This window comes from Helicoverpa zea, chromosome 3, assembly GCF_022581195.2.
Source record: "Helicoverpa zea isolate HzStark_Cry1AcR chromosome 3, ilHelZeax1.1, whole genome shotgun sequence".
In the NCBI taxonomy this organism is placed as follows: Eukaryota; Metazoa; Arthropoda; class Insecta; order Lepidoptera; family Noctuidae; genus Helicoverpa; species Helicoverpa zea.
Window position 1 is genome coordinate 7728825 of NC_061454.1, and position 21700 is coordinate 7750524.

General features: G+C 37.7%; 3 protein-coding genes across 6 annotated transcripts in view; 2 read left to right on the forward strand and 1 right to left on the reverse strand.

Annotated features, from left to right (window-relative positions):
* LOC124645966 (bcl-2-related ovarian killer protein homolog A-like) overlaps positions 1-7789 on the forward strand; it is a 48124-nt gene extending 40335 nt beyond the window's left edge. For both annotated transcript variants that reach the window (XM_047185962.1, XM_047185961.1), the window contains 4 exons: positions 358-593; positions 668-928; positions 3330-3488; positions 6625-7789. In XM_047185962.1, the coding sequence (XP_047041918.1) occupies positions 358-593; positions 668-928; positions 3330-3488; positions 6625-6774 (806 nt within the window). In that variant the 3' untranslated portion in view covers positions 6775-7789. The remainder of the gene's footprint in view (positions 1-357; positions 594-667; positions 929-3329; positions 3489-6624) is intronic.
* Positions 7790-9680: 1891 nt separating this feature from the next.
* Positions 9681-17651, forward strand: LOC124645604 (cullin-3). 2 transcript variants are annotated; one of them, XM_047185401.1, is made up of 16 exons: positions 9681-9836; positions 10230-10392; positions 11415-11612; positions 11694-11879; positions 12711-12914; positions 13507-13686; positions 14038-14232; positions 14509-14685; positions 14759-14929; positions 15517-15624; positions 15762-15886; positions 16072-16282; positions 16581-16750; positions 16823-16961; positions 17045-17197; positions 17538-17651. In XM_047185401.1, exons 2-15 carry the CDS (start codon positions 10333-10335, stop codon positions 17195-17197), a joined length of 2277 nt encoding a protein of 758 aa, XP_047041357.1. In that variant the 5' UTR covers positions 9681-9836; positions 10230-10332; the 3' UTR covers positions 17538-17651. The 2 variants fall into 2 exon arrangements, with proteins under 2 accessions (XP_047041357.1, XP_047041359.1); XM_047185403.1 differs by lacking the exon at positions 9681-9836 and adding an exon at positions 9994-10116.
* On the reverse strand, positions 17641-21699 carry LOC124645609 (B9 domain-containing protein 2-like). Of its 2 annotated transcripts, XM_047185404.1 has the most exons (6): positions 20536-20681; positions 19621-20200; positions 19306-19521; positions 19105-19231; positions 18781-18962; positions 17641-18699 (listed from the first exon to the last, which is right to left on the reverse strand). In XM_047185404.1, exons 2-6 carry the CDS (start codon positions 20101-20103, stop codon positions 17644-17646), a joined length of 2064 nt encoding a protein of 687 aa, XP_047041360.1. In that variant the 5' UTR covers positions 20104-20200; positions 20536-20681; the 3' UTR covers positions 17641-17643. The 2 variants fall into 2 exon arrangements, with proteins under 2 accessions (XP_047041360.1, XP_047041361.1); XM_047185405.1 differs by lacking the exons at positions 17641-18699; positions 18781-18962; positions 19105-19231; positions 19306-19521 and adding exons at positions 20836-20961; positions 21032-21699 and having other exon boundaries at positions 19959-20200; positions 20536-20761.
* Between the last annotated feature and the right edge of the window lies 1 nt (position 21700).

Below are 21700 nucleotides of genomic sequence, written 5' to 3' on the forward strand. Positions count from 1 at the left end.
CGAAGGGTAATTTCATAGAGATTAAACACATTGTTTAACTTCGCAGCCGTTATAATTTACGTAATCTGAATAAGCACCCAATAATTTGGGTTCACATACTTTATAGATTTCGACTTATGAAACATTGTAAGTAACATGGAATAATATTCTTCGTAAGTAATAGGGACTCATCCTTCTGTGAAATTTAATTAAAATCTGTGGTGAACCATAGAAATTCAGAGCATGTGGCGCACGAAGGGTATGACGAAGGTTTTACTTTAGTAGCTCCAGAAATCTAACACTGTCAAGTGTTTCACAATTATTTAGTGGTTTTTGGTTTGACATAGATACGTTATTATTATTTTTATGATTTGTTAGATCTACGCGCTTCGCCAACGCGGGCACTGTCGCCGTTGGACCGGACGAAGCGTCGCTTCAGCACAATGGTGTCTAGCGCGGCCGCCGCAGCAGTGTCCAGGCGGCTCTCGGCAACTATTGGCTGGTGTCTCGCCAGCCCCACGCAAGTTAAGCCGCAAATAGTCCGCCAAGGACGCGCCCTATGCTTGCAATACATAAAGACTCAGATTAGGAGATCAACTTTATGTGCGAAAAAGGTAATCTAGGATTAATCACAACAAATTTTGCAGATAATTTTGTATTTGACTTCAAAGATGTTATTTTTGTACAGCAAATAGTAATGAAACGTTTACAACGAATGGTGGAGACAGAGTGTGGGGAGGAGGCTGTGAGCAACTCGGAGTCGGGGGTACTGGCGGGGCTCCGGGCGTTGTGCGCTGCGCTGGAGAGGAAGCGACCGGACGCCTTCCGTCACGTGGCGCGGCAGGCCACGCGCGCCCCTTCGGCCATGCTCCGCTCAGACACAGCACTCGCGGAGCTAGCACTAGCTCTAGCGAGACGCATCACTAGAGAAAATATTACCTGGTCCAAGGTAAAAGAATAATTATAGTTTCTATACCTAGCGGCAATCTCACAACTTTACCTACAAGTTTAATTAATGGTGTCGCCTTTGTAGAACCACAGGGCGAATACAACCTTTGTCCTTTGTTGTTTCTTGTGTTGCCCATCTATTATAATGTATTATTACTAAAGTTTGGGGGCCTAGTACTTAAGACCTGGTCGGAATCAAGAACACCTAAAATCGTTTAAACTTCTGCCAGTATGATTTAAGCAGAATCTTCTTCAATGAGGTTAATATTACCAACCAGTGCCTACCTATCTGAAAGCTTTGCTCGTTCTCCAAATAACTTTGTTGACCTAATGGTGTCTACAAACATGTCTCACTAACTTTCATTTATCGAATTAATTTATCCGCAGTAACCGCGTTGTGACATTTCCTACTTGGAATAACCGAGCGGCAAATCCGCTGGTAAAAATCGCTCGTTAAATGATATTGATTTCGGTTGCAACACATTCACTAAACCTAATACATAAGGGATGCACAGGAACAAGAACATTCTATCTGAATAATTATGAGCAAATAATATTTATTACCATAACAAAACTACTAGGACACCATTATAACGCATATTAGTAGAACTGATTTTATTGGTAGATAGGTACTTATACTATCATTTAGTAACCGTTAAGACCTTCCAGATTTATGACCGCTTAAAACGCAATAACTTACGCTATAGCTACTATCGGCATCTCTTCATGATTTATTATGTTTAAGTGTGACAAAATTCTTACAATATAGCTACCTTCTATTCTTTAAAGTAGGAGTAAATAATAAAATTGCGTAGAGCTGATCTTATTTGCCTTTTCAGTCTATCTGATATTCTCAACCAAGATTATCCTACCTGAAAGTCTTATCTCTTAGGTTGCCAAAGTTCCTGGCTAAGAAGCCAAGAACGTTCGTAAGAACGAACCGTAATGACTGCTGTAAACATGTTGAAATAACAGCCCACAAAAATAACGCTCTTTCCGAACACGGTAAAACTCCTCATGAAAAGATTATCACGATTATCACCCATCCACCGCCCGACCGTTGCCTAACTCTGTCATTGATGGACCTGTGCGGCTGTTACTTAGCCAAAAGCTCTTCGTAATTGCGTAAAGAGCTATTGAGAATTATCAATAAGTTAGTGCACAAGTTTTCCATTAATGCTTAGAGGAGTTTTCCAACGTTCATATGACAACGATTTCTACTTAGATATTATAATGTCGAAGACTAAGTAAGAAATACTATAATTTGAAAGAAACACTAAGTACCTATTATTAAAAGTTGCCAGCTAGCTACTTTTAACTGTTGCTCTGCAGCCTTTCGTATCTGGAGCTTGAGATGCAAAAATAAAACACGACATTCCAGTCAAGCGATAATTACTCCGCTCGTTCACTTGTAATCTAAAACAAACTATAGTTCGGCCATTCAGAGAATGCGTTCCTGACACGTCGCGATTGAACTGACGACGTAACTTTGCAATGGCGTTGCAGTTACGATAAAAATATTTTTGCTGGTTGTTTACCGTTTTAACAATTGAGGAGCATTAAAACAACATTATTATATCAATAATCAATGAATGTTATTACGTCGTCAGTTCAATCGCGACGTGTCAGGAACGCATTCTCTGAATGGCCGAACTATAGATAAACCTAAATATAAAATGAGATGGATTCCAGATAGCCGTTGTTGACGGTTTACTAGGAATAGCCGAACTACTTCTAACGATAACTAAGATTTATTTCGTCCAAAAACGGAACGATTTTCAGGCAATCGTTCATTATACTACGGTCAATGTTCGATTCAAACTAAATATTGCTTTAAGATGAATTACATATTAAAATTTTAATGAAGAATAGATATAAATATCTCAATTAGGTACTAGGTACAAAAATTCCAACTCTAGCTAGGTACCAAAAATATTGTTTATGTTAAAGAAACTCGCTTAGATGTTGGATGCCTCTCTGTCTGAAATATGAAGTTCATTATTGAAGATTCCCGGACTTATCACGAAGCGCGTGTGATTGACAGAATTTTGTTCTAACTTATACATCTAACGAGGCGACGTGAATCAGCAACTTCACAATTATCTACGAACAACTTCGAAAGAAGTTTTAACTGAAGTCTATACAATACTAGCGACCCGCCCCGGCTTCGCACGGGATAACATTGTTTCCCCACTATGTAACGTATGTTATTGTACATATAAACCTTCCTCTTTAATCACTCTAGCTATTAAAAAAAACAGCATGAAAATCGGTAGTGTAGTTTTGAAGATTTAAGCGTAGGTACAAAGGGACATTGGGGTATATGGACATAGGGACAGAAAAAGCGACTTTGTTTTGTACTATGTAGCGATGTTACTAACGTCGTAATACAATGATTTCAGATAGCAGCTGTATACTGTGTTTGTGGTGCCCTGGCGAGAGAAGCGGCAGAAGCTGCAGACGGAGAACCAGCTCTGGAATTGGTGTCAGCGCCCGCCGCGGCCATCGCCGACTTGTTGCACGAAGATCCTGGCTCCTGGATTGCGTCACACGGTGGATGGGTACGCATATTCCTATAATAACCCTAGGAAGTATTCTTGGACACCAATGATAGTGTTTCGGATGGCACGTTAAACAGTGGATCCCGGCTGTCATTGAACATCCTTGGCAGGCGTTACGGGTAGTCAGAAGTCAGTAAGTCTGACGCCAGTCTAACCAAGGGGTATCGGGTTGCCCGGGTAACTGGGTTGAGGAGGTCAGATAGGCAGCCGCTCCTGAATGAATCCGGTTAGACTGGAAGCCGACACTAACATAGTTGGGAAAAGGCTCAGGATATGGAAGGAAGAATTCTATAAGAGTATTTATCGATAATTCAATAAATTTTCCCTTGACGATTTCACGACGGCTGAAGTGCTGTCGCAAATTAAGCCGCTATTGACGGTGACTGTTAGCGGCGATTATAAAGGGCCGTTTAGTCGTCCAGAGCCATTCGAGAAACTTGCGCCGAGTGTCTAGAATTCTGAATACCAAAGAACAATGTCAGATTTCGGCCCACCCAATCAACTTTTAAAACTAAATTCTCACGGACACAAAGTTCTTTACTACAACAATTTAAATATAAAATACTAACTTCTTATAAAATATTTAATTGTTATCTAGAACTTTTCCAAAAAAAAATATCATTTTAATAAGTAATTATTTTGTTTATCGAGTTCAGGTTTTTCGTTTTAATAATTTGGAATAATTTGGTTTTGAGAAGTTCAATGCAAAAGTGGAAAACATAGAAAAGCTTCTGACATTAAACTACACAAAAAACTGTAAGAATTTTCACTGTACATGAAATATTTTTATTGAGCCTAAGTTACTATGGACGTCTGACATTGTTCTTTATGGAATTGATTGGCTGCCCGACATTTTTGTTTGAATCGGAATGCGTCAATTCAATTCGTATTTCGTTTCCCACACGCCATCTACCTATCTCTCCTGTAAGTGATTTTAATTGAGTAAATACATATTGTTATCTGCTATATTTATATATTAGTGGGCTGATTGCACTGATTATCTACATCTTTAGCCTTGGCACTCATAATGACGGTGTAAATTGAGCACACAATACCCTTTTTTTGCTAGCGCAATATTTTAAATTAATTACCGAGGAATTTAATTAAAATATAAATAAGTACCTATCCAAAAGATATTTAATTATTTAAGAAATTAAAATTATCTATTCATGACTGTTTCAAATAGCTTTAAGTAATTTGATTTGATTGAGATCTTGGAATTTACTTTCTGAGATTTATTTTTATAATCTATTTCTACAATGTACACACTATACATATATACAAACTTAAACTACTTATCTTTAAACAAAACTAAAAATAAAATACTATATACAAAATATATATAAACATAAAATATAAAAGAGCATCGATCAGGCGTCGAAGTATTCCTCCGCATCACTGTCCTCCGGAAACGTGCCCAGAAGACTGGCTGCATTGCCACGTTGAATGGCAATGCTAATTCTTTGTCCGAAGAATAAGCCAGCCCTCTGGTCACGCGAAGCGTCGACAAGCCTTTTCGCGATGTCCTTATAAAGTAACCGCGTACTCGGGCCCCATGGTCCGAGCGTTTCGACCCCAAATGGCTCAAAAGTATAGTTCCCAATAAGGTTACTATACTTGCGCCGCTTGGTGGTCTCTGCAGAAGCAGCAGCCGCACCAGCATGACCTGCCGTGCAGGGAAGATGCGATGGCGCCAGGGTGTCGACGCACGTTGCATCCCACACCAAGGGCCTACCCAACTTCCATGGCAACAACGTCATACCATCTGGCCTCTTTCCATCGTCACGTACCAGTCCATTAGGCTCTAACACGGCTGGCACGCCGGCGGTGGAAAGAGCACGACGGATAATGTCGTTAATGCTGGCATGCCGTGCAATACGACCAGCACTTCTGCAGCACGACAGACCATGGTGCCCGAGGCTGTCGACGGCTTCACCGCAATGGCAGCGATGCGGAGCAACACAGGGAGCGCCTAACCGTAAGCATGTAGCGATGCGGAACGTTGTGTCATCCAGCATAGTGCCTATGCTAGATGACGGGATCGCCTGTAACCAGAGGCCCGACTCCCACTCTCCCACAGCCAACAAACGGGCACGCTCAGCAGCACTATTACACGTATTTAATAGATTATTCCGTATAGTGCTACAGAGCGGCCCGTCCCATTGTCTCTGAGAGCAGCGGTTGCCGGGCAAATCCGTATTGGGAGTAGCCATTTTCCAGGCATCCAGCGCGTCGGTCAAACACGGTACTTCAACATCAACCAGTGCAGAAGACGACAATATCTTTCTGGTTAATGTATCAGTACTGTGAACCGAGGAGAGGAATGCCGGTAAACTAACACTTGAAATTTTTCTGAGATATTAATCAAATCTAGTTAGCCAGTTACATGGATTCATTGAAAGTAACAACTACTTACATTTAACTGACTACAAGGTTTTACTCTTTCTCAATCAAGTGTAAAATTAATGTGGCCTAGAGAAAGTGAAATCCTGTTTTGACATCGTTTATGAAAAGCGACCAAGTGCGAGTCGGACACGCGCACGAAGGGTTCCGAGTTCCGTACCATCCACAGAACGGCCAAAAAAATACGTTTGATGTGAAAGAGTCTCCTTGAATTATTATTTGAATAATTCTAGTTTTCAGTAGGTATTTGTTGTTATAGCGAAAACAATAATCATTTGTGATTCAACTGTCTGTCTGACTATCACTATCAAAGAGATAGGGCCGGACAGACGGACAGAGAAATCTTAGTATAGATAGATAGGATCCCGTTTTTCCCTTTGAGCACGGAACCCTAAAAACCAAATTAAGTTTATGCTAATCAACGCAAAACGCTACCAGAATAATCAGCCCTCAACAAAATGGCTGTCTGAAACTGAGCCGTTGACAAATAAGTTTATTTACCTTCAAAATGTCACGTTCAACAATTTGTGAACTTTCGGGTTTTATAGATAGATACCTATGTTTAGGTATTCAAATACCCGTATGTATTAGGTATACGGACAATAAAATTGACGCTTACTATAAACTTATTCCTTCTTTACGCTTTGTCGTAAATCGCGACTAGGATCCCTACATCTAACAAGCCTTTTTTTGTTTCCAATCTTATTTTACTTACGAAAAACTTTGTTCACAGAATGGTTTAGTGGAGCGACTTCGAGCCAGCGAAAGAGACCAGCGATCTGAAAAGAATCTTCGAGTGATGGTGTCTTTCTTCGTGTTCGTGTGTCTGACCTTATTGCTGTTTCGATGGGTCCTTCACGCACATCCCGCGTACAACGAGTAGACCTCCTTTTAATTAGCTATAGTCTATAGTTACGTTTAGAAAAAAGTTGTGACACAACGTTGGCAGGTGATTAGTTTTAGTCTAGGTGAAATGAATAGGCGAGAGGCTAGAGGTGCATCATATTTTTATTTATTTATTCGGTCCCTTCGTCAAACAGGATCTATGCTATTTTCCGATTCGATCTAGACCGATATATTCCCAATTATTTGTACCGCCCTTTACCCAGCCTGTTGGATAGTATTTTATGCAAAATAATTATAGATAGGTAATAACAGCGAATATATTTTTATTCAAGCTAGAGGTGCTGTTGTTTTATAAGCGATCAAAATATTTTTTATCCGTCTTATGTTTGTTAAAAAATAGCATACTTCTTTATATAGCTGTGATACAACAGAAAGCTTACCTTAATACCTAACTTAATGTAAATGGCAATAGCAATAGGCTAACACGTCGACCTGGCAATTGCCAAGTCGTGAGTTCGATGGCCGCCCTGGGCCGCCCATAGAACCCCCTCCTGATAACAGCATAATTATTTAGCTTTCAAACCTACATATATTATACCATTTTACGTAAAACCTAGGTATATAGTCATTCCTGTAAAATATAGAAAGAGGTTAATATGTACCTACATAATTACCTATTTTCAGAACAATTTGGGTAGGTATGTACTTAAGGTAAACGATTTTGTAAATCTATCTGCTGGTAGATAGATAAGTATTACCTAAATGCATGTACACTTTCTCTTAAATACATAATAATATCTTCTGTTACACTTAGGTATTTAATTGTATCATCTACCTAAGTTGATCAACAACTTATGAACGTCTATATGTGCCACAAATGAACATAAGATGTTATGTAAAGCTCCAAAGATGTTAACTCTTAAATTGTAAGACATGTCGTAGCCATATTATCTAAATTATTTATTACCAAACTTTATCCACAGCAGAATAATCTTATTAAGTAATTTGTAAGTAGCCTGAAAAAAAAATATAAGTAATATTTTTGATGTTTCCTTATTGGCCTTTTATTTAATTACCTTCATTCTTCTAAACAGGGCGATTTGCATGTAAGTATTGTTCATATTCATAAAATCCGGTAAAAAGGCAGCCAAGTGAACATGACAGAAAGTCCTATAAGTTCAGTTTCTGAACTGAAAACTTCTTTGACGACGCGGCGACGTTGCATGTGCAGTTTTTGTGATGGGTAACCCTCACGCGCGATGTAAGAGAGATAGATTCATTCGCAAGAAACAGTACCTAAACAAAATGTTTAAATCGAAACAAAACACACGTCAATGACGTCACGCACGAAATGAAAGGGATAGACCGCTATGTATAAAGGAGTAAACAAATGTTTAAATCGAAACAAAAGACACGCCAATGACGTCACGCACGAAATGAAAAGGATAGATAGATATATAAAGAAGATAGAGATTTATTCATGTAGTTAAAAGTGTATCTTCGAATAAAAATTCTAATAAATTTAATAATCGTAAAAAATACATGCATAAAATGCTTACGGTATGTAACGTCATTTATTTGATAATTTATAAATACGGTAACTTTATAATATCCTCAAAAATAATTGCAATTCGTTGGGATCGAACTCACAACCTCTCGATTGCCTAACTTATCATCAGCCTTTTCACTGTCCCATGTGTGTGTGGCTTCTTCTCTTACAGCCAGTTTCTTCATCAAACAAAAGTAAAAGCCAAAGTAATGTCATAAAGTAAAAGTTTCTTTTTTAACGACATCAAAAATCATCAAATGACCCCTCCCGTTGTGGGTTAGCAGCGGTGAGGGAGTGTCAGACTCTTACTGACTAAAAACCGTCGTGTTCCGTCATAGTCCTTTTATGTACCAGGGCCGCGGTATCACTTTCGAACAACCAGCAGCCCCGGTAGGCCTTGGCCCTACTGGGCCCCGCTGGGGTTAAAGTAAAAGTCAAATTAGTTTTTTCACGATTTTAACTATTAGTTTTGCTATTACATTAGCCTTGAAAAAACGAATTTAACCGTTACTTTTACATGACATTTCTTTGGCTTTTACTTTTGATGAAAAAACTGGCTATTAGAGAGAAGGAATGAGCGTTAATCACCACGCTTGCTAACTCCAGTGCGGGTTGGTGATTATAGAGTTGAAAGTCCAGGTTACATCGAGTCCTGGAGATGTTTTCCTTCAGCCTTCACCTTTACTTCATTGGTGAGTCCAAGAAAGATATTAGAATTAGACAGTTGTAAGTTGTTCTTCGTTGTTTGAAGTTGAAGGCTTAAACGAGAAAAAAAAATGGTGTCCAAATTGAACAATACTGGAAAGACGCATTATATAGGGAAAAAAAATAAAACAGAGACATGTAGTGCCATCTTTCTTATAAAGAACGCACTTTCAATAGCCGTGTGGCCAACACACTACACCTTACCACATTATGATCAAAGATGCTCCTAGCCTTGTATTTTTTTTTATCGAAATCTCAAAATAAGGACTTAAGAATTAATATATGACATTTTTTATTGATTATTATTGTCACATAGTTATGTGCCCGTTAGCGACACAATTTGAATATAATAATTATTTATTTATTAATTAGGTAATTTTCAGATCAGTTGCACAAATCAGGCATTACCTATGTTATTTCGAGAGACAACATTGCACATTTCAATCCGTGCTTGTATTTTACTATTAAGTCTAAAGAAAAGTAACAGCAGTATTGGTAGAATAATGTATTAGAAGCATCTAACATAACCTAACCAGAGAATTGATCAATCAATAGAAGTAAAAGGACATTATTTAATTCTTGTGTCCAAATAAGATGTAACAAACTAAAACGGTAACAAAAGCCGAAATCAAAGACAAAATTTTATCCGTCCGGACCAAAAGCTTCATTTTCAAAATCAAATCAAAAAGAGTATAAAAAACAAACAGAATTGTTTATGGTCTCGTCAGAAAGCTGAAACAATTGAAGAAATAATAGGCATGTTAAAGCAGAAAAATACATGTACTATAAATATTGCGATAGTGAAATACTTGTGACCAAACTAGCAGTGGATAATCTCATTACTTGTAAGTTAATACATCCTTGATTAAAAGTGTTCTGTATAAATATGAATAATAGCCATTGCAGAGAAAAGGAAATCAAAAAAGAACGTCACACACAAAACGTGAGGTGGCGCTATTGTATATGGGGTTTCGTACGGGAGCGAAAGAGATAAAATTAGCTGTCAATGTCAGTACACTATTCACAAATATGACTGAGTCTAAGAATTTATTATTTTTAATTGATACTTATTAGACCAAAATCCCTCAGTTATATGATATATTGATTGTATTGGTCATTGCTTCGGTAATAAAGGATTCTTATAATTCATAAAAAATATGGTAGCAATGCTGTGAACTGCGGCATTATATGAGGCCGATTTTTTTTACTCGTTGTGTTTACTAAAACTCTCTTTGCAGGTGTAAATGAGAGTAACGATGTGTTATCGCGACAACAAATGAACAGTGATCAAATCTTCTTTAATTGTGTAGTGTTTCGTTGGTACAAAATATCGTAGCCGCAATGATGAAGAGTACGTTACCTAAGGACAAACCTGGCAAAATGAGGATCCGAGCTTTCCCAGTAAGTATCGATGCGCCAAGCATTATCATTCACATTTCATCTATTGTAGCCCTTCACACTACAACATAATGTTAATTACTTCACAACTCATATCCAAATCATCATTGTATAATTTTATCATATTTATTGTTGTATAATTCTTCTAAATAATTGTGACTGCATTTTTTTTATACCAGTTTATTTCCTTTGGTCATAAATCTGAGTTTAATCTGTATTTTAAATAATCTCCTAAACTAGTTGTTTGTTTTCTTGCATGTTGTGTTATGCAGAAAGCAGAGCAACAAAAACCTTATCACAATGTAATGTAAAATGTTCCTATGACTCATCAAAATAACTTGCTCTTTAATTTGAATGTTGTCTATTATTAAAGACTTACTGAATAGTACGTATATTTTAGCATTAATAATCACTATTCATTTAATCACATTCAAATAAAATGTATTCATTAAGTTTAGGGCGAAAATTACTTACATAAAGAAGTTCTGCCATTTATTATATTTATGATTATTTGCCTTTTCAGCAGGTAATCAATAACAGTAACAATGAACTATACTTTAAAATAATAACTTGACCATATAGTTTTTGTTTCAAGAGAAAAGAGGTTAGAACTGCAATGTTGTTAGTATGGTAACACCTATATTGACTTAACTGTCAATGTGATTTAAAAATAGAAACCAATTTATTTTCCTTTAGAACAAAATTTTTGTATTCAATATGTCATAATTATATTTTTGATGACAGGAGTGAAAATCAATCCAAAGATAAACATTCTTATTTTTTCATACTATATATACTTAATGTTTTTGAACTTCTATTTTGATTTTGTACAATGTTGGTTTAACACCCTAAGATATTAATTTTCAAGATGACGAGAAAATTTCAAGTGTGGAACTATTCCGAACCGTACTACCAAATGTATCCAGACACTTGGGTCTGTATTGTTGAAACAATCCAGGGAACTGCTGTAGTGACTTGTGACAAGTTTTGTGTGAATGATGCAAAACACTGTGTTTACATTACAGATGACTATGGATGAGAAGTATGTGGAGAGCATATGGAGTTTACTTAAAAATGCAATACAAGAAATTCAGAAGAAGAACAATTCGGGTCTTTCATTTGAAGAACTTTATCGCAATGCTTACACCATGGTTCTCCACAAGCATGGTGAGAGACTTTACACTGGGTTGAAGGAAGTTGTCACGCAGCATCTTGAAACAAAGGTAAAATCTATTTCTTTTTATGAATGCACATTTGATGTAAGTAGTAGGTTTATGTCTACATTCAATTATCTACTTTTCCAGGTGAGGGAAGATGTTTTGCACTCGTTACACAATGGCTTCCTGCAGACCCTAAACAATGCGTGGACAGATCATCAGACTAGTATGGTTATGATTCGAGACATACTCATGTACATGGACAGGGTATATGTACAACAAAATGAAGTGGACAATGTGTATAATCTGGGACTTATTATTTTTAGAGATCAGGTTAGTAAATTAGTTTTATACAGTCTTATTCATCATCATCATCAGCCTATCGCAGTCCACTGCTGGACATAGGCCTCTCCAAGTGCACGCCACTGAGATCGATTTTCTTCATTACTTGCTAACATGACAGTCTTATTACTTGCTAACATTTTCATTTTTATGTGTCAAACTTAACAAAAGATTATGAGAATTTATAACAAAAGTAAACGTGTCCATTTGTCTTAATCTACATTGCCTTGACAATTACGTAGTACATGATGTGACTTGGCCATATAACTGGTATGACATGCAAATTGAACAAACTGAATGCAAAAGTACTTTTCCTTCAACCATTGTATAATTGTGATTTAACCTATGCAAATAAGCAGTTTTGTTTTGTAGAACCCATCCATAAAGACTTCCTCAATGTAAATTAGTTATTTTAATTCCTGACTAGTTGAAGGAAATGGCTCTTAGAAATATCAGAACTTGTATTGTCAGTCTGTTCTTGTTTGAATCAAACTGACTTTCACCTGGGTCTCTAATAGTCTCTTTGCCTCAAAAAAGCCATGTTACCCATGGACCTTAACTAGCATTTGTACATCTTTAGTTATGTTAATAATTGACTAGCTGTTTCACACGCGTCCCGGAGGAAGTTCTTCCCGTACCTGGATAAAATATAGCATATTTACTCGGAGATAGTGTAGCTTCTCAACAGGGAAATAATTTTTCAAATTGGTTCAGTTGTTTCAACCTCCTAGCATTGGACTTAAATCTAACTGTAACCGTCACAGTGTACAACAAAAAAAAATCGATGTTTGACATATAACGAGTTACATATTGTATGTAAAGGTTGTTCGCTACGGTTGCATCCGTGACCACCTCCGTCAAACGCTGCTGGAGCTGGTGGCTCGCGAGCGACGCGGCGAGGTGGTGGACCGGCTGGCCATCCGCAACGCCTGCCAGATGCTGATGGTGCTCGGCATCAACTCGCGCGCCGTCTACGAAGAGGACTTCGAGAAGCCCTTCCTGCATCAGTCTTCAGAGTTTTATAGGGTATGTCTTACATTCTTATAATCAAATGTCATGAAAATTGGCTTTTCCTCGCGACTTTGACCATAAGTAGCTTTTTCAGGGTGGGGCCTCCCAAGGTTCAATCTATTGCTCTGAAAAAATTCTATCCGACTTGGTTCTGGTAATCTTGCGTAAATGCATTACCCAAACACAATAGTTAGGGTATGAGACATACTAATTATAATGATTGTAGTGCCAAACAAAATTGGCAATCAACAAAACATATTTTCTGGCTATGTGCATTGCTGTGATGTTCATGCTTCGGGCTTCCTTACTATTTAGTAAACAGGTGCTGCAGATGTTATGTAACACTTAGAGATTTATAGTTAGCCTACTGGTATGATAAGAAAAAAAGGTTTATAGCCAACAAAACGCAACAAGCTTTTGTTGATAAAATCAGGATGGGTTGGACACAATTTTTTTCGGGCTTATCTGGCTGACATTTCTCATCAGACACTCCAGACGAGTTTTATAATATGAAGCCTTCGTGTAAAATGATCTGCCACTCGAACCTTCGATTAGAATTATGAATTGTCGGATTGATTATATGTAATAACAATTTTTGTGTACGTAGATGGAATCTCAGAAGTTCCTTGCGGAGAACAGCGCGGCGGTGTACATCAACCGCGTGGAGGCGCGGATCGCGGAGGAGGCGGAGCGCGCGCGGCACTACCTGGACGAGAGCACCGAGCCGCGCGTCGTCGCCGTGCTCGAGCACGAGCTCATCGAGAGGCATATGAAGACTATCGTTGAGGTATGCACTGGTGATTAATGCTCAATCCTTCTCCGTGTGAAGGCCTGTGCCCGGCAGTGGGACTATAAAAAGGCTGTAACAGATAACAGATGCACTGTTACATGGGCATAATTTAGTTGAGAAATATAAAGAAAAAAGGCTAGACTGACTGGAGCTAACGCCCTTTTTTTGGATGGAAAATCATCAAATGACTCTCCACCGCTGCTAACCCACAGCGGGTCATTTGATGATTTTTGACGTCGCTAAACAGACAGTTCTTATGTACTGGACTATGTACCAAAATGGTACATACTTTCATATACACAGTGAGAGTCACTCTGTTAATGCGTGCATTTCATATTGTGTTCGTAGATGGAGAACTCAGGCGTGGTGCACATGCTGATGCACACGCGCACGCTGGAGCTGGCGTGCGTGTACAAGCTGCTGTCGCGCGTCGCCGAGGGGCTGCGCACCGTCGCCGACGCCGTGTCCGCGCACCTGCGCGAGCAGGGCCGGGCCCTCGTCACCGACACGCACCACAACACCAACGCCATCACCTTCGTGCAGGTCACTATAGCATTATATACACGAGCAGGCCGCGCCCTCGTCACCAGTATACATGCCAACACTTCACTCAGAAGCCAGAAAGACTGTCAACTAGCCCAATGTCTAGTGCTCAGGCTAGACAGTGGCAGGCTAGTGGCTTGTCAGGGCTAGTGTCTTACCAAGACGTATGTTTCATCAAAAACAAACGACCGTCACGAGCTGCACGCGTTATGTATTTTTTTTTATTGTACTCCTATAATTCCGATTCTAAAGCAAGGTTATAAATATTTGTTACAGAATCTGCTCGACCTGAAGGACAGATTTGATCATTTCCTTCAAAACTCGTTTAACAATGATAAGATTTTCAAACACATGATTGCGTCAGACTTCGAATACTTCCTCAACTTGAACAGCAAATCGCCAGAGTTTTTATCGCTGTTCATCGACGGGAAGTTAAAGAAGGGTGAAAAAGGCGTAAGTATCTATCTGTTCATAAAACTTTGAAAACACAGGTATTTTGGCTGTCTAAAACATGACTTTTCCACAGATGAGTGAACAAGAAATCGAAGCTGTGTTGGACAAAACTATGGTACTGTTCAGATTCTTACAAGAAAAGGATGTGTTTGAGCGTTATTATAAGCAGCACTTGGCCAAACGATTGTTGCTCAACAAATCTGTCTCCGATGACAGTGAGAAGAATATGATCTCTAAACTGAAGGTTAGTTTGACTTGAATAAGTACATCAACCGATTCAATATCATATCTAAGTTATCCAAAATATGAACACTTTGTTTATACATATTTTGGTTTTTAACCTTTCCCAGAAAGAAGGTTTACTTAAGGACGTTGAACCGCGAGATTTTCAATGTATAATCGGAGATGTCTCGCAAATAGAGAATTCGATAAGTGACTAAATGAACAATCTGTCCGCCTCCCCATCCTGTCCACACATTTCTGCAAAATTCTTTACCAATTATAGATGGGCATTTTCGTAAGTGTCCTATGTGTATTATATACCGTTGGTAGTTCTTTTTCCATCGTAAAAGGTCTGCTTAAAGTCTTGGTGTGTTTGTTCAAATTTTATTCTTTGCTTATATTTTCAAAATTAAGTTGAATGCATCCAAGAAACGGTTTAGGTAAAGAATTTTGCAGAGAATTAAGACTTTAAGCAGGGTTCAGTAGTCATATCATGTTGTTAGACTAATTGTAATGTATTTGCATAAATTGTAATAATGTACAGTAAAGTAGAATGTTTGCCTGGCATAATTTATTTAAAAAATACTATAATTGTTATGATCTTTTCAGACTGAATGCGGTTGTCAGTTCACATCAAAGCTGGAAGGAATGTTCAAAGACATGACCGTCTCGAACACTATAATGGAAGAGTTCAAGGAGCATGTGCTGTCATCCGGGGTGAATCTTTGTTATTTCTTACCTTTGTGCAGGTCTTGTTATCATAGTCGAGCTGACTGTAAGTCGTCACTCGCAGGCCCTACATTGTACAATTTAATTCCTTCAATATTTTCTATAACGGAAAGATGTATTTCCAGATCAATCTTCACGGCGTAGATCTTTCAGTGCGTGTACTAACCACCGGCTTCTGGCCCACACAAAGCGCGACGCCGAAATGCAACATACCTACAGCGCCACGAAATGCATTCGAAGTTTTCAGAAGGTAACACCAGGCTCCAAGATGACGCCTTAGGATAGTTCCATAAACTTTTTTCTTTATTTTTTTTTGAGAGATATTCACTGAGAGATGTCTCCACTATGACTCACAATTACGAATTGTTACCGCTTTCTTAAATCCTATTGTGTACCCCGCGAGAAGCGACTAAAGATATGTGATGTTATGTTCAGCTTCTACCTAGCGAAGCACTCTGGGCGGCAGCTGTCGCTGCAGCCGCAGCTGGGCAGCGCGGACCTGAACGCGACGTTCCGCGCGGCCGCGTCGTCGCCGCCGCGCTCGCCGCCCGCGCCCGCCGCTCCGCGCCGACACATCATACAGGTCTCCACCTTCCAGATGTGTGTGCTGCTGCTCTTTAATAAGCGCGAACGACTCACTTACGAGGTATGTACCTGAGATTTATTTGTTTATTTACACGCCCCCTAATTTCGTAAAGAGAATTTAAATTTTGGTATGGATATATCATTTTATCATTTCAGTTTCTTTTTTGTCAAAATTATCCAGTACAATATTCAAGGTTCCCAGAATATTCGTATCGTAGCTATGAAAAATACAAAAGTAGAAGTAGTATAAAATTTGTGAACTTCTACAAATAAAAAAAAAATATTTTGAACATACAAGTTTTAACGTCTTTTGTCATGTAGTAATTGTCGGGGTTGACTTCATATATTAACTCTTGCAGGAAATACTCAACGAGACTGATATACCAGAGAAAGATCTTGTCCGGGCCCTACAGTCGTTAGCGATGGGTAAGCCCACCCAGAGGGTGCTCATCAAACAGCCGAAGACAAAGGAGATAGAACCATCTCATCAATTTTACGTGAACGACGCCTTTACATCTAAGTTACATAGGTATGCTTATTAACCTTTGATACAATCATTTAATATTAAAGCATTTTTTAACTTTGCTTTTCTGTTTATCAGAGTTAAGATCCAGACGGTAGCGGCTAAAGGCGAGTCTGAACCGGAGAGACGCGAGACACGTAACAAAGTTGATGAAGACCGCAAACATGAAATAGAAGCGGCCATTGTGCGCATCATGAAAGCCAGAAAGAAAATGGCGGTAAGTTACAAATTTTTCTTAGTAATCACTAAATAAATTGAAACTTTTGACACAAGTGCAATAAACATTTGTGACGTCCACAGCACACACTATTGGTCGCGGAAGTGACGGAACAACTGCGTGCTCGCTTCCTGCCGTCGCCGGTGGTTATCAAGAAGCGCATCGAAGGGCTGATCGAGCGCGAGTACCTGGCTCGCACGCCTGACGACCGCAAAGTCTACACTTACGTCGCATAGGTTTGTAGCGACATCTCAGCATTGCTCCGACCGATTTGTGTAAAAGCAGCTTCAGTTTATAATTACTGTCTTCTTTGCTTTTCAATATATTTTATTAGACTAAAATATTCTTTGAAGATTAATTATGTAAAAATATTGTAAATACCAATATAGCTCTAGTACCTTGACGTCATGTACTATGATAGTTTACCTCGTTTCCTTGATGCGGCTATATTAAAAACTTCCTTTATAACACAATGTTTTATTAAATTCTCTTTTGCCTCTTGGATTTGGCTAATTCTCACGAGCTCTCATTGGGTTGACGTGGTCTAATTGAACCTAAAATGGGTTTTATTTTCAGGCCACCACAAACTCAAGATCGTTATGTCCTTGAAGGGGATGCCAAGTTAGAAGTGATAGAAGTAACAAAAGTATTTAAATTATTTCAAAATAAAAATTATTAGTTATTATTCAAGAGTTATTTTATTTGTAAAAAGCAATATTACACAGCAGTATATCGTTACAATTAACTTGTTAGACATGTGAATACAGCCGTTCTGAGGAAAGGGGAAGAAGAAATCTTTGGGTAAATGAATATTTAAATGTGGACCTCCAGCATATTGAATTACACTTGGCTTGGTCAGATCCACGAAATTAATATCAACAGTAATAACAATAGAAATATCCTCTACATTAAAACTAACGTTTCTAGTTGTTACTTCATATTTAGCTGATAGAATCTTATTTTGACCCTTGTGTGATCCTTCGTCGACATTAGCGAACATGAAGGTAACAGATAGTCTGTTAATTAAATTATAACAGTAAAGTTTAAAGGTGTTTTCATTATACTCTCCATAAACAGGATCGCGTTTATTGGTGTCTATAAACATATTTATCCAACCGTCGTCGGCAATACCATGTGGATTACCTAATTGAGATATGGATATATTACTGTTAAGCCTTAAAAGTTCAATTATGCCATTTTGTATGTTGTTGCACATGTTCTTTTTTGGTAAAGTTGTGTGCGGATGTTCATACCGGCATTTATTTCTTTTACTGATGCCAAATGTTACAATGTTACTTGTTGTGTTGGATAAAACACAAAGTCCATTTTTGTTTTCGGGAAGTAACATTCGCCTCCTCGTTTCCGAAGTATTATTGAAAAAATTGTCGGTATAGTTACTCTTAACGTATGATGCAATTACTGGTAAACCGTTGATATATCCTGGGTTTCCACTTAATTCAATTACATGGTCTATAGACTTATTGGACATATAAAAATTTATATTGATTTCTTGCATCATGAATGGTAATACATGCGATATATTTTGTATGTGCAGTTTTATCGTCGCGTTCATTATTTTCAAATCGTAGTAATAGAATTCATAATCGATTTTCAACGCTATATTATTGCAGACATTCTCCGTGCATGTCGCTTCGTTCAAAGTTTTGTCGTAATTTGCACATACACCATCTTCACATGCAAGGATTGTCCAATTAATGCAATGAAGATTAGTGCAGTTCTGTAAAATACACATTTTTGTAAAAACACGTTCTAAAATCAAAATTAATAAATATAAGTAATAGAAAATAATATTTTTTACCAAAGTGGTGCTGTTAAACGTATTGTCAGTAGCACTTATAACCAAAGCTTCATCAGTAGTTTTCAATATATTAAACATTTCTAAATGCTCAAGTTTCACATTACATTTTATTTTCTCCTTCCTGATAAATTGAATCGGTACTCGGTCGGTACAGTAATGGTTTACCATTGGTGCTGGGAAATCTGAGAAAGAGTTGATAAAGTAGATTAGGTACTCTTTAAAGCGCTTCTTATAACTGCTTTAAACTCAAATAAATAAAAATCAAAAATATTTGATGAGAGTCTAGTCCGAGAAGTGAACAGTCTCCATTCAAATTATACAAACCCAAATAATAAAATATTCCATTTTTCAACAGCCAAATAGGATCACCTTGTTTATACAAGGTTTTCTTAAATTCATATGAAGGTTGCTTTGGAACTGTGTAATAGTTATCGGTTGATGCGAGACTAAACTGAAAATAATATAACACAAATCAACGAAAGTTATTAAAATTACAAGTACATAAGCAATATAATAGATTTCTACCTTTCTTAAACTTCGCTTATTAGGTAAGTTACTTTTAACAACACAGAACAGATTATCAAGCATACTGCCGCCATATCTCTGTTCATCTAATAAATGTGTAATGCATCCATCAATTGCTCTATCTTCTTCCTTTATTTTGTTTTGGCATTGGAATATTTTGAGTTCATTTTCAGAACAGTCTTGATCACAACAACAGTATAGATCACAAACATTATACTGCAAAAAATATAGAATTAATTCATTTATAAAATCTTGATAGGAATCTGTAGTTGGCAATGCAATGCATAGTAATAGGTTGCTTGCTGAAATACTTACCAGTAAGTTACATTCACAGTGTAAATTAAAATTAACTTTAGATGTAGTACTAGGTACATCAGATGATTTGTTTTTGATATCATAAAATGTTATTTCTGTGACATTATCAAATTCAGTACTAGTGAAATACAGCTCTGTGGTAGTAGAAGTGACATCTGTTTCAGAAGTATTTTCATCATAAAGGACATCAAATATGGTGGTGGTTGCATCTGTTGTTCCTATTGTCTCCGACAATGAGGAGTTATTATAATTCTTTGATGGGGACGTGTTTTTTAATGATCTACTCATGACATGTGTCCTGTAGTAAAGAGCATGAGGCTTAACACTAATGTTCTTCAATAAGTCTGTTATAACATCTTTGTGTGTAGTTACATTGAGAGACACAGGTTCATCAGACTGATTTTTTTCTTGTATGTAATCCATGACACAAAACTGAATGAGTATTGATAGGACAGTGAAATCTAAATATGTAATGACTTTCATGTTTCACTTATACTCTACTCCAAATTGGCTAAAATTCCGGAGCAATATATTTACTCGCAGCTGAACTGTCCCTTTTGACTGAGTCTTTAACTTAAATCTGTAAATAAGATATTTGCATATAAATAATAAAAAAAATCAATTCATCATCCTCCGAGCCTTTTCCCAACTATGTTGGGGTCAGCTTCCAGTCTAACCGAATTCAGCAGAGTACCAGTGCTTTACAAGAAGCGACTGACTATCTGACCTCCTCAACCCAGTTACCCGGGCAACCCGATACCCCTTGGTTAGACTGGTATCAGAGATATACTTAGAAAAGTTGCATTGGTACTTGCCTGACTTGGAATCGAACCGACGACAAATTGAACGACTTTTTACTTTGACTTTGACACGATAAAAAAAAAGCAATTGAGAATGTAAATATATGTAGCTTACCGATTCAAACCTAAATTAACAATATCACTTTGAATGAGTTGATGAGATCCACCAAGGAAAAATTGGCGAATTCTATCAGAAATAGAAGTTGCAGTCGGTATCCAGCAGTTCACATCGATCGTATGAGGCCCGGGCACTGCAGGTAAGCTACAGCAACCATATCCTACTATCCAAGAGCGTCCTATGGAATCGAGACAACTAACTTGCACTAACAATTTCGGCCAACCTGTACAATCAAATAAGAAAACACTTTAAAAGAATTATATATAACTACAGTATTGGGATTGTGAAAAAACATACCTTGGATCCCTTTTGTGACGTAGTGGATATCAAGAGGATGAGCCCAGTTTACAGTCTTATCATAGTCTGCCTTCCCTGAAATTGTCTGCCCCTCAGGGCAGCCTGATACTAACGTCCAATTGGGGCCTAAAATAACAACAAATATAAACTTCTTGTACGAATATAAATCGAAATATTACGTAATACAATAATTTACCGGCTTGAAAAGAATATCGACAAAATAAGGAAGATTTGTCGTGAAAGTTAGATGCGCACTGCAGTTGTCCTAAAATATGCAATTCTGCCATGAGACAACATTAACTATCTTCATAGGGACGCTCATTATCCACAAAAATCGCAAAAGTTTAACATCAAACTATACATTTTTGTTGATAAACTGCGTAACCATGGTAACGGACTGACATTATTGCCAGTGTTGCCATTTATAATATGACGTTTTAGCGCTAGACGCGCCATCCTTTCTGTCTGTTGCTTTCAATTTATTGATTTTTTACTCGTTACGTTACCGATGCTTGTTACTTCTCAACAATAGCTTATATAGCTTTAGCACTTCTAATTCAGAGTTTTACGTAGAGCGAATGTCTGATCTCTTTTAAACATGTTTTTCATATTGGCCAACAATTCGTTCGACGGGTGCTATACGAAGCATACATCCATTGTAAAAACATTATGTTGGCATAGGTTCCTTTACCAATGTATGATAAATTATTGCGTAGTTTTTGTTTCTATTACCAAGGGTCCGCAAACCTCAATATACTTATAGCATCAGTTTTATGTTTTTATCTCTACCCCCAATCCCTGACCCTATACATAAGGGTTCCCTTACTTCCATTTCTTAGAAGTTCGGCAAGTAATAAAACCAGAC

Excerpts from the sequence above, each read along its gene's own strand:
- LOC124645604 (XM_047185401.1), top strand. The coding sequence starts at position 10,333 with ATGATGAAGAGTACGTTACCTAAGGACAAACCTGGCAAAATGAGGATC. Across the intron at positions 14,233-14,508 it reads ACGCCATCACCTTCGTGCAG|AATCTGCTCGACCTGAAGGA; the intron begins GTCACTATAGCA and ends TATTTGTTACAG. Across the intron at positions 15,887-16,071 it reads GCATTCGAAGTTTTCAGAAG|CTTCTACCTAGCGAAGCACT; the intron begins GTAACACCAGGC and ends TGTTATGTTCAG.
- LOC124645609 (XM_047185404.1), bottom strand. The coding sequence starts at position 20,103 with ATGAAAGTCATTACATATTTAGATTTCACTGTCCTATCAATACTCATT. Across the intron at positions 19,232-19,305 it reads ATAAGCGAAGTTTAAGAAAG|TTTAGTCTCGCATCAACCGA; the intron begins GTAGAAATCTAT and ends TATTATTTTCAG. Across the intron at positions 18,963-19,104 it reads TGGAATATTTTATTATTTGG|ATTTCCCAGCACCAATGGTA; the intron begins GTTTGTATAATT and ends ACTCTTTCTCAG.